Below are 14,591 nucleotides of genomic sequence, written 5' to 3'. Positions count from 1 at the left end.
TGGCAAAGATTTATTCCAGGTGTTAAATCCATAGGTTCAGAAGGACACTGGGAATGATTTAAGCTCTTCATTAGGACAATGACGCAGTCCAGGAATAGAGCAGAACTGAACCAAAGAACTCTACCCAAACCCCGAATTGTAGAGAAGAAGAAGAGTTGGTTCTTATATGCTGCTTTTCTCTACCCAAAGGAGTCTCAAAGCGGCTTATAATCCCCTTCTCTTTCCTCTCCCTGCAACAGACACCCTGTGAGGGAGGGGAGGCTGAGAGAGCCCTGAGATTACTGAAGAAGACGACAAGTTGGTTCTTATATGCTGCTTTCCTCTACCTGAAGGAGTCTCAAAGCGGCTTACAGTCGCCTTCCCTTTCCTCTCCCCACAACAGACACCCTGTGAGGGAGGGGAGGCTGAGAGAGCCCTGAGATTACTGAAGAAGAAGGAGGAGGAGGAGGAGGAGGAGGGTTGGTTCTTATATGCCGCTTTTCTCTACCCGAAGGAGTCTCAAAGGGGCTTCCAATCACCTTCCCTTTCCTCTCCCCACAACAGACACCCTGTGGGGTGGGTGAGGCTGAAAGAGCCCTGATATCACTGAAGAAGAAGAGTTGGTTCTTATATGCCGCTTTTCTCTACCCGAAGGAGTCTCAAAGCGACTTCCAATCACCTTCCCTTTCCTCTCCCACAACAGACACCCTGTGGGGTGGGTGAGGCTGAGAGAGCCCTGATATTCCTGCTCGGTCAGAACAGTTTGATCAGTGCCGTGGTGAGTCCAAGGTCACCCAGCTGGCTGCATGTGGGGGAGCGGGGAATCAAACCCAGCTCACCAGGTTAGAAGTCTGCACTCCTAAGTGCTACACCAAGCTGGCTCCAGGCACCCAGGAGCATGAAGGCACCCTCCAAAGGTATACAAAACCCTGTGCACAAAGAAGTATACAAAACCCAAAGCAGCTTATTCAGAACCTATAAATCGAGAGCAAGTTCAGTGGGCATCCTGTCGCTTCCTGCAATCGAAATGCCACAGCTACCCTAATACCTGTGGGCGGCAGCCAAGGGAGCTGAAGCTGTGCCTGGGGGACTCTGTAGCTGCTCTCTGGGCCTTAGTGGTAAAGAGAGGAAAACGCCGGAGCAGATCCCAAGAGTCCTGTAATACTAGGCATGACCTGCAGGGGGCAGTTGGACACTGTTCTTTGCCGCCAACTTTACAGCCGCCCGGAATGGTGAATGTTCCAGTTGCCAACTCCAGTCTTGAGACTTGGGAAAGGAACCGAGGGAGGGTAGAGTTTGCAGAAGGAAGACGGATCAGCAGGCCTGAAAGCCGATCCTCTGACGCTGCCCTTTCCCCAGGGAAACTGAACTCTGTAAATCCAGAAGTGAATTGGGGATGTGAAACAGCTGAGCTAGAGCAGAGGTCCCCAACCTTTTTACCGCCGGGGACCGGTCAACGCTTGACAATTTTACTGAGGACCAGAGGGGGGGAGTCTTTTGCCGAAGGATGTCGCCGCCTGAGCCCCTGCTCCACTTGCTTTCCCGCCAGCGCCCCTGACTTCCCGCTGGTGCCCACTGTGGGGCGCTGCTGCCAGCATCAGCTGCGCAGTGCCACACCAAGGGGGAGCCCCAGCCATGGCGGCCGCTGGAGAGCACCAAAGGTGAGCCGGCGGCAGAGTGGCAGGGCAGCCCCCGAGGCAGCAGCCAGGGAGGAAGACGAGGAGGAGCCACAGCCCGGTACTTACTGATCTACGGACCGGTCCCGGTCCCCGGACTGGGCGTTGGGGACCACTGGTCTAGAGATCTGGGAGAGGATCTGCCAGTCTGAGCAGACGATACCAGCCATGACGGACTGCTGGCCTTATCCAGTGCAAGGCTGCGGCTGCGCATGCGTTAACATGTGTGTGGTGCCCAGAGGGAGCCAATGAGAAGTGAGTGTGCTTGCAGAGCTACAACCAGCGGTAGTCAACCTGTGGTCCGCCAGATGTCCATGGACTACAATTCCCACGAGCCCCTGCCAGCGTTGCTGGCAGGGGCTCGTGGGAATTGTAGTCCATGGACATCTGGAGGACCACAGGTTGACTACCCCTGGCTGCACCATTTCCCTGCTCCCACCCTTGGTGCCCGGGGGCCTCCAGACCTCTTGCTTTGTGCCTGACAAGCCTTTGGAGAAAGTGAGCGGGGCTTTTCCTCAGCATGGCTCCGGGGGGGGACCGGACCGACCTTTGAAACGTGGCCTTGGCAGTGGATGCTGCCCCGACACAAAGGGCTTCCCTGCACTACTGGGATGTGCACCAGCGAGAAGAATTCAAAGGAATTCGTCCACTGGGAAAGGCAGCCTGGAAAACGAAGGGTTGGCAGGAGACGAAGAAGAGTAATGGTTTGAGCAAGGCAGAACCTCCCTCCCTGACCTTTTGCAGCTGACCCCGCATTCTCCAGCGAAGGATGCCAACCTCCAGGCAGGGCCTGGGGATCCCCTGGAATTCCAGCTCCTCTCCAGACTGCAGAGATCAGTTCCCCTGGAGGAAAAGGCTGCTTGGGAGGGGGGACTCTGTGGCCTTGGACCCCACTGAGGGTCAGGGATGCCAGCCTCCAGGTGGGGCCTGGGGATCCCCTGGAATTCCAGCTCCTCTCCAGACTGCAGAGCTCAGTTCCCCTGGAGGAAAGGGCTGCTTGGGAGGGGGACTCTGTGGCCTTGGACCCCACTGAGGGTCAGGGATGCCAGCCTCCAGGTGGGGCCTGGGGATCCCCTGGAATCCCAGCTCCTCTCCAGACTGCAGAGATCAGTTCCCCTGGAGGAAAGGGCTGCTTGGGAGGGGGACTCTGTGGCCTTGGACCCCACGGAGGGTCAGGGATGCCAGCCTCCAGGTGGGGCCTGGGGATCCCCTGGAATTCCAGCTCCTCTCCAGACTGCAGAGATCAGTTCCCCTGGAGAAAGGGGCTGCTTGGGAGGGGGGACTCTGTGGCCTTGGACCCCACTGAGGGTCAGGGATGCCAGCCTCCAGGTGGGGCCTGGGGATCCCCTGGAATTCCAGCTCCCCTCCAGACTGCAGAGATCAGTTCCAGTGGAGGAAAGGGCTGCTTGGGAGGGGGGACTCTGTGGCCTTGGACCCCACTGAGGGTCAGGGATGCCAGCCTCCAGGTGGGGCCTGGGGATCCCCTGGAATCCCAGCTCCTCTCCAGACTGCAGAGATCAGTTCCCCTGGAGGAAAGGGGTGCTTGGGAGGGGGGACTCTGTGGCCTTGGACCCCACTGAGGGTCAGGGATGCCAGCCTCCAGGTGGGGCCTGGGGATCCCCTGGAATTCCAGCTCCTCTCCAGACTGCAGAGATCAGTTCCCCTGGAGGAAAGGGCTGCTTGGGAGGGGGGACTCTGGGGCCTTGGACCCCACTGAGGGTCAGGGATGCCAGCCTCCAGGTGGGGCCTGGGGATCCCTTGGAATTCCAGCTCCTCTCCAGACTGTAGAGATCAGTTCCCCTGGAGGAAAGGGCTGCTTGGGAGGGGGGACTCTGGGGCCTTGGACCCCACTGAGGGTCAGGGATGCCAGCCTCCAGGTGGGGCCTGGGGATCCCTTGGAATTCCAGCTCCTCTCCAGACTGCAGAGATCAGTTCCCCTGGAGGAAAGGGCTGCTTGGGAGGGGGGACTGTGTGGCCTTGGGCCCCACTGAGGGTCAGGGATTCCAGCCTCCAGGTGGGGCCAGGGGATCCCCTGGAATTCCAGCTCCTCTCCAGACTGCAGGGATCAGTTCCCCTGGAGAAAAGGGCTGCTTGGGAGGGGGGACTCTGGGGCCTTGGACCCCACTGAGGGTCAGGGATGCCAGCCTCCAGGTGGGGCCTGGGGATCCCCTGGAATTCCAGCTCCTCTCCAGACTGCAGAGATCAGTTCCCCTGGAGGAAAGGGCTGCTTGGGAGGGGGGACTCTGTGGCCTTGTACCCCACTGAGGGTCAGGGATGCCAGCCTCCAGGTGAGGCCTGGGGATCCCCTGGAATTCCAGCTCCTCTCCAGACTGCAGAGATCAGTTCCCCTGGAGGAAAGGGGTGCTTGGAAGGGGGGACTCTGTGGCCTTGGGCCCCACTGTGGGTCAGGGATGCCAGCCTCCAGGTGGGGCCTGGGGATGCCCTGGAATTCCAGCTCCTCCCCACATTCCAGTATTCAGCTCCTCCTCTGCAATCCCTCCATGCCCCAGGTCCCGCCTACTCCCAGCTCCATCCCCAAAGTCTCCAGGTCTTTCTCAATCCTGAGCTGGCAACCCTCCCTCCAGCACTGGCTCTGTGGCCCCCTGGGTCTGACTCCCAAAGTTGCCTGCGGGATTCCAAAGGACCGGTGACCCCTCCTCTCTCGGTCTCTCGCTACGCCATCCGTTGCTCTTCCGTGGCTCCGTCTCATCAGGTTCACACCAAGCTGCCCTCTCCAGGTTCATGGGTCCCTGCCAGGCACAGGCTGTTCAGGTTGTCAGCAGCATCTTCCCAGGGGGAGGGTGCATTTTGGAGGCCCAGAAAGCCCCCCCCACCCTTCCAAGGACATAAAGGGGGTGGAAATCTCTGCTAAGCAGCTGCACCTTCCTCAGCCTCCTGACTTCCCAGGTACCGGCTTCTCCTTCCCCCTGCTGTTCATCAACCTTGGGCTGTCAGCACAAATCAGAGAATCCATTTACCTCCCTGCTTGCTCCCTCCCTGCCTTGAATCATTCATGTCGCAGGGACCCCCGCGGCAAGCATCGCGAGAACAAATGGACCCCTCGTTCACTTCACTCACGGCCTCTAATCCCTGCCCGGCTCCTGAGCTGCTCCCAGAGCCGAGAAGTGATGCCGGAGCATCGACAGCTCTAGGCAGGGTTGCCAAATGCCAGGCGGGGCTGGGAGGTCTACACTACAGGGATGGTGACGGAGTTCCCTTGGGAGGTGGGGAGAGAGTGGTTTGGAGAGCGGAGGGACCTCAATGCGGTCCAAGGCCACAGAGTCCCCCCTCCCAAGCAGCCCTTTTCTCCAGGGGAACTGAGCTCTGCAGTCTGGAGAGGAGCTGGAATTCCAGGGGATCCCCAGGCCCCATCTGGAGGCTGGCATCCCTGACCCTCAGTGGGGTCCAAGACCACAGAGTCCCCCCTCCCAAGCAGCCCTTTTCTCCAGGGGAACTGAGCTCTGCAGTCTGGAGAGGAGCTGGAATTCCAGGGGATCCCCAGGCCCCATCTGGAGGCTGGCATCCCTGACCCTCAGTGGGGTCCAAGGCCACAGAGTCCCCCCTCCCAAGCAGCCCTTTTCTCCAGGGGAACTGAGCTCTGCAGTCTGGAGAGGAGCTGGAATTCCGGGGGATCCCCAGGCCCCACCTGGTGGCTGGCATCCCTGACCTTCAGTGGGGTCCAAGGCCACAGAGCCCCCCTCCCAAGCAGCCCTTTTCTCCAGGGGAACTGATCTCTGCAGTCTGGAGAGGAGCTGGAATTCCAGGGGATCCCCAGGCCCCACCTGGAGGCTGGCATCCCTGACCCTCAGTGGGGTCCAAGGCCACAGAGTCCCCCCTCCCAAGCAGCCCTTTCCTCCAGGGGAACTGATCTCTGCAGTCTGGAGAGGAGCTGGAATTCCAGGGGATCCCCAGGCCCCACCTGGAGGCTGGCATCCCTGACCCTCAGTGGGGTCCAAGGCCACAGAGTCCCCCCTCCCAAGCAGCCCTTTCCTCCAGGGGAACTGATCTCTGCAGTCTGGAGAGGAGCTGGAATTCCAGGGGATCCCCAGGCCCCACCTGGAGGCTGGCATCCCTGACCCTCAGTAGGGTCCAAGGCCACAGAGTCCCCCCTCCCAAGCAGCCCTTTCCTCCAGGGGAACTGATCTCTGCAGTCTGGAGAGGAGCTGGAATTCCGGGGGATCCCCTGGCCCCACCTGGAGGCTGGCATCCCTGACCCTCAGTGGGGTCCAAGGCCACAGAGTCCCCCCTCCCAAGCAGCCCTTTTCTCCAGGGGAACTGATCTCTGCAGTATGGAGAGGAGCTGGAATTCCAGGGGATCCTGGAGGCTGGCATCCCTCAACCTTAGTGGGATCCATCATAGACTCCCAGAGTGGGAACAGACCATCCAGGCCACCTGGGCCAATCCCCTGCTCAATGCAGGATCAGCCCCCAGCATCCATGAGAAGGATCTGTCCAACCGCTGCTTGAAGACCACCAGTGAGGGGGAGCTTCCCACCTTCTTAGGCAGCCCATTCCACAGCTGAACTGCTCTGACTGTAAAATTTCCCGCCTGATATCTAGCCAATATTGTTCTCCACGTAGATTAAAGCCATGTCCTATACTGTGTCCTCTACTGTGCTGCTAACAAGAACCCTTCCCTGCCCTCCTGTAAGTGAGGCGTGGGTGGAGATGGATGGAGCAAACAACTAGTCTCTGGAAAAATATCTGCCATTAATTACTAACCCTGACATTTTTATTCCCCCAATGTTTTTGTGAATGACAATTGAACCCAAAGGACTGATTAGCTTTTCTAGCAAAGTATTATCATACTGAATATTTAGGATGTGATGCCATTTAATTTCTTACTGATTTACTTTCTCCTTATATCTGTACTCTTATGATCGCTATTCCCTCGTCCGAGGAAGTGTGCGTGCACACAAAAGTTTATGCCTTGAATAAATCTTTGTTGGTCTTTAAGGTGCCACTGGACTCAAATTTTGTTGGGCTTCTTCATACCAACACGGCTACCCACTTGAACTCCTCTGAAAACTTTTCAGATACTTAAAGACAGTCATCTTGTCCCCTCTCCTCTTCTCCAGGCTGAACATTCCCAGGTCCCCCTACCTTTCCTCCTAGGGCTTGGTCCCCAGGCCCCGGATCATCCTCCTTTGCCCTCCTCTGCCCCCTTTTGTCCACGTCCTTTTAGAAGTGAGCCCCCCATAACTTCACATAGGACTCCAGGTGAGGTCTAACTCCTGCAGTATACCCCTCTGACATCTTTCTCCAGAAATCTAGCTAAACATTGTGCAAAATACAAGTTATGTCCAACAGATGTTAGCAACTGGAAATGCGTTATGAATTTTGGCCATTTAGCTTTGCTTTTAAACTAGTCCTGTTTAATATTTTAAATCCCATATTTGTATGACTACTTCCTGCAGACTTTCTCAACTTTTTTTTTACCATTCAGAAACATTCTTCAGGCTTTGAGAAACCTCAGAGGTGGCACGATCCTGCAGAATAGGGTTGGGAAGCAGAGCTATGAACAAGCCTACATGGGGTTCCTCTCCTTCCCACCCCCTCAGGCCCATCACTGGCCATTGGGGGGGGGAACAGGGCGACATGACAAATTTAAAATATATATTTTAAAAATAATGAATGCTCACCCCTTCAGGACACCCTTCCAGGGTCATCAAGAATCATAGAATCATAGAGTTGGAAGGGACCTCCTGGGTCATCTAGTCCAACCCCCTGCACTATGCAGGACACTCACAACCCACTCGCTCATCCACTGTCACCTGCCACCCCCTTGAGCCTTCACAGAATCAGCCTCTCCGTCAGATGGCTCTCCAGCCTCTGTTTAGAAATCTCCAAAGGTGGAGAACCCACCACCTCCTGAGGAAGCCTGTTCCACTGAGGAACTGCTCTGACTGTCAGGAACATCTTCCGGATATTCAGACAGAATTTCTTTTGAATTAATTTCATCCCATTAGTTCTGGTCCATCCCTCTGGGGCAAGAGAGAACAATTCTGCTCCATCCTCTACATGGCAGCCTTTTCAATACTTGAAGATGGTTCTCAGATCCCTTCTCAGTCGCCTCCTCTCCAGGCTAAACAGACCAAGCTCCCCCAACCTTTCCTCCTACGTCTTGGTCTCCAAACCCCTCACCCTCTTTGTTGCCCTCCTCTGGACACACTCCAGTTGGTCTCCATCCCTCTTCGACTGGGGTGCCCAAAACTGAACACAGGACTCTAAGGGAGGCCCAACCACAGCAGAGTAAAGGGGCACCATCTAAAACCCCAGGGCTTCACGGGACCCTGGATGAGGAGGCCTGGTTTAGAGGTTTGCAATATTTTGTCTTAATTACTGTGTTATTCCAGGCGTGTGTTTCTATACCTGGCTTGGAGCCGTATAACCATCAATCTGAATCGGAAACCCTTACCACTCGTTTCTACCCCTAATGCCTCCTCCCCGTGTCTGCCTTAAGCAAGAGGAGAAGGGGGTCCGGTTGCCAACCTCCAGGCAGGAGCCGAAGACCTCCTGGGATGAGAGTCACAACCCTTGTGTTGACTTGCTGGACCGATGACTTCTTCCCTTGGAAATTTCGCTTCCGGAGGGAAAAGCCTGGTCGGGAAGGTGGCCAACCCCGGCCCCCCTGAGGGCTCCATCCTTCCAGAAACCCACAGCAGGCGTCGTGATCGGGGCGGGAGAGAGGGGCGGGGGGACGACGTAGGAAGCAAGCAAGCAAGCAAGCCCCTAGGGTTGCCAGCTTCAGGTTGGGAAACCCCTGGGGATTTGGGGAGTGGAGACGGGGGGGGGGATCTGCGCGGGGGAAAATGCTCAAAAGCCGCCCCCTCCAAAGCGGCCTTTCCCTCCCCGCCGCTGGCGCTCAGTGGCCAGAGCGGGAGATCTCCCGGGGCCGCCGGGAGGGTGGCGACACCTCCTTGCAAGGCGCTTAAGCCTCCCGGCGGCGCGAGAAGGGGGAGGGCCTCCCGACGGGGGGGCGGAGGCTGTCGGCGCCCCCTCCCCCAAGCCCTCCCCCTCGCTCCCGCCCCCTCCCCTCCCCTCCCCGCGCCAAACCCGGCTCGGCAGCGCAGACGGCGGGCAAGGCAAGGCAGGGCAAGGCAGGCAGGGAGACGCGCTCGCCCCGTCGGCAGCCGGCAGGACCCCCCCGCCCCCCCCCACGGCCGACCCCCGCCGCCCGCGCCATGCCCCCCGGGGGTTGAGAGGCAGCCCACCCTCCCCGCCCGCCCCTGGGCTATGCCGGGGTGGGGGGCCGGGAGGGCCAGCCGGGCGCCCCCCACCTGTCGGACGACCCCCCGCCCCTCTCCCTGACCCCCCCGCCCCCCCGCCCGGCCTCCGCCATGGGATGTAACATGTGTGTGGTGGAGAAGCCCGAAGAGCAGTACCGGGTCATGCTGCAGGTGAGCGGGCCTGGGGAGGGGCTGGGGGGGGGCGCCCCGGGATGGCCGGACGCAGCGGGGGGGGGTGCAGAGCCCGCCTTGGGGTGGGAGAGGGGGTGGGGCGGGGGCCAGGGGGTCGCCCGGGGACGAGGGGGGCGAGGGTGGGGAGGGGTCCTCCTCTCTGGGGCTCCCAGTCGGGAGGATGAAAGGCATCGGGAGCGGGGCGGGGAAGGGGCGACGGGTGTGTGGGGGGGGTTTGGGGTTTGGGGGTGCCTTTCCGGAGAATAGATGGGGGATAGATGGAGAGGGGAGCCTGTGACATGGGAGGGGTTGGGGGGGGCGGGGGAGGCTGCTGCAGTGGGGGGAGGGGAACAGGTAAGGGGGGAGGGGAGGTTGCTTAGCAACTGGTCTCCCCCTCCCCACTTTCCCAGAGCAATGGTGGGGAGCAGCCAGTGCAATAAATAAATAAATATATGCATATATATATATATATAGAGAGAGAGCCTGCAAAGGAAAGGGAGAAAGAAAGAAAAAGGGGCGAAATTGACAGGGGGGGGGCAAGGGCAGCTAAGGGGGGGAGGAAACGGGGGGGGGGAGTGGGACAGCTTCATCTCAGACAGGTATCCCCCCCACCCTTCCTGCCCCCCACCCCACCAGCCGCTTCATCCTGTCCCTCTCGCCCCCAAACCCCTTAATGTCTCCCCTCCTTTTTGCCCAGGGATTCCTTTGGGGGGGGGTCTCTTTTTGTTGTCTCCAAATCTCCATGGTCGGAAGCCCCCCACCCCCCTAACAGGCTTCTCTCCTCTCCACCCCGTTGATAGACAGATCCCGTCCACCTCTGCCGTCGCCGGGTCTTTCTCCCTTCCTCTCATGCCCCCACCCCTTATTCCCCCAACACAGGTACAAAGGCAGTTTTGCCACAAGCGAAACCTTGGGGGGGCGGAAAAGCTCCGGGGCGGAAGGTCGGAGGGACAGGGAGGGCATCGGGGCCGAAGGTGTACGGCTCATGGCATTCTCTGTACCGGTTTGCAGGGCAAATGCCAGACGTGGTATGCATGTAGTCAATACATCCCATATTATATAACCTGTGAAGGTCTCGGGGTGCACATACAGAGGACGGATCCGGCTGGGCAGAGACCGATCTATTTCCCGGTGTTTCTGTTTCACAAGCAATTTGGGCTTGTGTGGGACCGGCCGTGCGATTTCCTCTCTCTTTCTCCTGTGTCTCTTTGTGGCGTTCGCCGAGGGACGTGCCGTGTTGAATGAGCAAGTGTGCGATTTTTTAAAAAGATGTCCCCCTCCGTGTGGGCTCTCCCTCTTGGGTGTCGATCCTGTGTTGGTGCATGAAGGCAGACAAAAGCTTTGTGTTGAGATGGAGGGCTAGATCAGCAGAGCAGAGCCGTCTCTGCATCAGGTATCTCCGCAGGGGAACCAAAGATGCATCAGGTCTCACCTTGCATGCACAATTGTTTGACATACACCCACGTCTGTTTTCGCGGCCGCGGCTAACTCAGAGCCAAGATCTACTTCTGCCGGTTTTGCATGCGCCGAGATTCTCCTTGCCAGTGCGCGCGCGGGTTCTCAGATGGCCTCGCAGATTATTCTTCGAAGGCGCACAGTGTACTCAGAGAGAGTATCCAGGGGTTTGTCTGCATGGGAACAGTTTGATGCGCTCCCAAGAGCACCTTGGAGACTATTTTCGGGGTAGGCGCTTTGGAGAGTCAGTGCGCCCTTTGTTAGAGAGTCAACTCCAGGAGTGCCTTAATAATGCACCAGATTTTGGGGGGGGGGGTATGAGCTTTTGAGATTTAATGTTCCCTTCATCGGAGCCGGATTCGAGTCCGGGAGCACCTTAGAACCCTCCCCGGACTTGCAGGGTATGAGTTTTGTCTGACAGAGGAAACTTTGACTCTTAAAAGCTTAGACCCCGAAACTCTTGGGCAGGGGTAGTCAAATTGCGTCCCTCCAGATGTTCATTGACTACAATTCCCATGAGCCCCTGCCAGCGAACGCTGGCAGGGGCTCATGGGAAATGTAGTCCATGGACATCTGGAGGGACGTAGTTTGACTACCCCTGCTCTTGGGGGTCTCTTGGTTGCAGACTGTTTGGCATTGTGCATATGCACTTCCAAGCATGGTGCATGCGTGACAGAGGTGTCCTCAGCTACACACACCATACTGGGCCTTGCTGAAGTCCCAAGTGGATGTTTGCCTGCATAATCTCTAAAGTGGTCCTTTTTCTGAAGATCCGTCCCTTTGGACAGGATTCTCAAAAGCTAGGCTGGGACAGGTCCTTGTATTCCTAGTAGATGATCAAGCCCTCGGGAGGAGATTTGGTGCATCCCCTGAGGTGCTTCAAAAGAACACAAGGAGAGCCCTGCTAGATCAGACCAGTGGTCCATCTCAACCAGCATCCTCATTTTCTCTGGAGGGCCAGCCACAGGGCGGAGAGGTTGAGGCCTTCAAAAGAACATCAGAAGAACCCTGCTGGATCAGACCGATGGTCCATCTAGTCCAGCATCCATCCTGTCCAGCATCCTGCCTCACACAGTGGCCAACTATTTCCTCCGGAGGGCCAACAACAGGACAAAGACGCTGAGGCCTTCAGAAGATCAGTAGAAGAACCCTGATGGATTAGACTGATGGTCCATCTAGTCCAGCATCCTGTCTCACATAGTGGCCAACCAGTTCCTTTGGAGGGTCAACAACCAGGAATAGAGGCTGACGCCTTCATAAGAACATCAGAATAGCCAAGCTGGATCAGACCAGTGAGGGTCCATCTAGTCCAGCCTCCCGTCTCACACAGTGGCCAACCAGTTCCTCTGGAGAGCCAACAACAGGGCAGAGAGGCCGAGGCCTTCAGAAGAACCAGTGGTTCCTGTCTCACACTGGAGGTCCAACAACAAAGTTCTCCCTGGACTTCATTGATGGTTTCCCATCCCAAGTTCTAACCAGGGCCTCCCCTGCTGAGCTTCTGAGCTTTGATGAGATGGGGCTAGGGTGAGCCATCCAGGTCAAGGCAAGAGACAAACAAGGCAAGAGTCTTGCCATTGCCTACCTCTGCGTAACAACCCTGGACTTCATTGGTGGTCTCCCATCCAAACAGTGACCGAAGCCCACCCTCTTTAGCGTCCAAGATTTGATGACATCGGGCCAGCCTGGGACACTGAGGCCAGGAAACTCAAGTCTGCTGTTCTTCGACGCCAAGTCCGTGAACTTCTCTCCTACAAATCTTTGGTTCGCAAGGCTGTACACCAGGGCTGTCTCCATCTATGGGGATTCTTCATGGGTGGGGAAGAACTAATTCTTGACATGAATGTGAAGACCCATCGTCGAAAGGCTTGGTTCGGTGGTAACTCAGCGGCTTTATTTTGGAAGGGGCTATATTAAAAGTAATTAACCGAGTTCCGCGAGGGAGAGAAGCAGCTAATAAATGTTCATCATTAATTGAGCAACTAATTAAATAATTGAAACGTTCGTCGGTCTCTTTTGCAAGGTGGCTTAGGATGTGGGATAAAACAATGTGAGAAACACAGTCGGAACTAGAGTCATAAGAAGTCATAATTTTTAAAAACTCCAAGCACGATTGCCAAGAAATTCAAACTAAAATCAGTCAAAGGTAAAGGTAAAGGTATCCCCTGTGCAAGCACCGGGTCATGCTTGACCCTTGGGGTGACGCCCTCCAGCGTTTTCATGGCAGACTCAATACGGGGTGGTTTGCCAGTGCCTTCCCCAGTCATTACCGTTTACCCCCCAGCAAGCTGGGTACTCATTTCACCGACCTCGGAAGGATGGAAGGCTGAGTCAACCTTGAGCCGGCTGCTGGGATTGAACTCCCAGCCTCATGGGCAGAGATTCAGATAGCATATTGCTGCCTTTCCACTCTGCGCCACAAGAGGCTCTTAAAAAAAATCAGTCAAAAGCCCTCCTAAATACCATCTGCAAATGCTTCTGGAAGATCAACAGCAAGGGGGCTTAGGCGCACCTCCCTGGGGAGGTTGTTCCGTAGTGGTAGGGCTGCCACCAAAAAGGCCCTGTCTTCCATCCCCGCCAAACTAGCCCCTCTGATTGGTGGGACGCTCAAGAGGGCGTCATCTAAATTCCTGAGCAAGAAGGTGTGGGATCGTACGGTCCCAGGCCACCAAGGTCCCTGGTCCCAGGCCACCAAGGGCTTTCACTGGCTTCGTACTCCATATATAGCTCTGTGACATGGACATTGTGAGCAACCCAAAGTCTCTCTTAGCTTCTTTATAGACGTACTAGCAACTGAACGGTGAGAGGGTTTGGAGAAGACCTGGTGCTACAGGTCAAGAACAATGCTGCAATCTCAGTGTTCGGCACCTTCCGGCCTCGCAAGACCTACCTTTGTCAGCAGGTTTCCAGTAGATGGATTGGCAGACTCAAAAGTTTGCCTTTGCTTCCACCTGCTTGGCGTTGTTGACCCTTCCCATGTCTTGGTCATGCTGGGGGGTGACCAGCAAATGCCAGCGTTATGTCTATGTGTCTGCAGGAGAAGAGTTACAGCTCTGGGACTTCTGCCTGCCAAGCAGAGGCTCTTCCACTGAGCCAGGGCCTCAGGTCAAGGTCCTTCTTGTCCCCTCCTGCCTGGTCCTTCTAACTGGAGATGCCGGGGATTGAACCTGGGACCTTCTGCGTGCCAAGCAGAGGCTCTGTCACTGAACCAGGTTCTCAGGTCAAAGTCTCTCCCATCCTCTCCTGCCTGGTCCTTCTAACTGGAAATGCTGGGGACTGAACCTGGGGCCTTCTGCCTGCCAAGCAGAGGCTCAGCTGCTAAGCCAGGGTCTCAGGCCAAGGTCTTTCCCATCCCCTCCTGTCTGGTCCTTTTAAGTGGAGATGCCTGGGATCGAACCAGGGACCTTCTGCCTGCCAAGCAGAGGTTCTGCCACTGAGCCAGGGTCTCAGACCTTCCAGGGTCATCTAGTCCAACCCCCTTGCACAAGGCAGGAACTCACAACTACCTGCCTACCCACAGTGACCCCAATTTCATGTCCAAGTGATCACCTCCCCAACAATCTCCAGAATCCAGCCTGGCCTGGAGGGAATTCACCGACCATCCCACAGTGTCGATTATACCTGAAACATCCCACGTCTCCAATTGAGATCTCTGAGCAATATCCTTTCTGATTTTTCCACGTTCACCTCCCAGAAGAATTTTTGAGATCCCTCAGGTGTCTTCCAAGACTCCTCTTTGGACCGACTCCTCTTTGGACCGATGCCTTGAAAATCCCGAGTCTCCAATCGAGATTTTTTAGCGATAGACAATCGAGATCTTTAACGATATCGTTTCTGATTTTCACCCCCTTTCACCTCCCAGAAGAATTTTTGAGATCCTTCAACCATCTTCCAAGACTCCTCTTTGGACCACTACCTTGAAAATCTCACATCTCCAATCGAGATCTTTTAGCGATAGACAATCGAGATCTTTAGCGATATCCTTTCCGATTTCTCCCCCATTCACCTCCCGAAAGAATTTTCGAGATCCCTCTGCCGTCTTCCAAGACTCCTCTTTGGACCAATTCCGATTTCCGCCGTGGCA

General features: G+C 56.5%; 1 protein-coding gene across 1 annotated transcript in view; it reads left to right on the top strand.

The window, feature by feature from the left end:
• The first annotated feature begins 8,766 nt into the window (after positions 1 to 8,766).
• Positions 8,767 to 14,591, top strand: part of PDZD4 (PDZ domain containing 4) — a 29,844-nt gene continuing 24,019 nt past the window's right edge. The window contains exon 1 of the mRNA XM_077329681.1: positions 8,767 to 9,055. Within this exon, the coding sequence (XP_077185796.1) occupies positions 8,996 to 9,055 (60 nt within the window). The 5' untranslated portion in view covers positions 8,767 to 8,995. The remainder of the gene's footprint in view (positions 9,056 to 14,591) is intronic.

This window comes from Paroedura picta, chromosome 3 (assembly GCF_049243985.1).
Source record: "Paroedura picta isolate Pp20150507F chromosome 3, Ppicta_v3.0, whole genome shotgun sequence".
In the NCBI taxonomy this organism is placed as follows: Eukaryota; Metazoa; Chordata; class Lepidosauria; order Squamata; family Gekkonidae; genus Paroedura; species Paroedura picta.
This window is presented reverse-complemented; position numbering and strand designations above follow the sequence as displayed.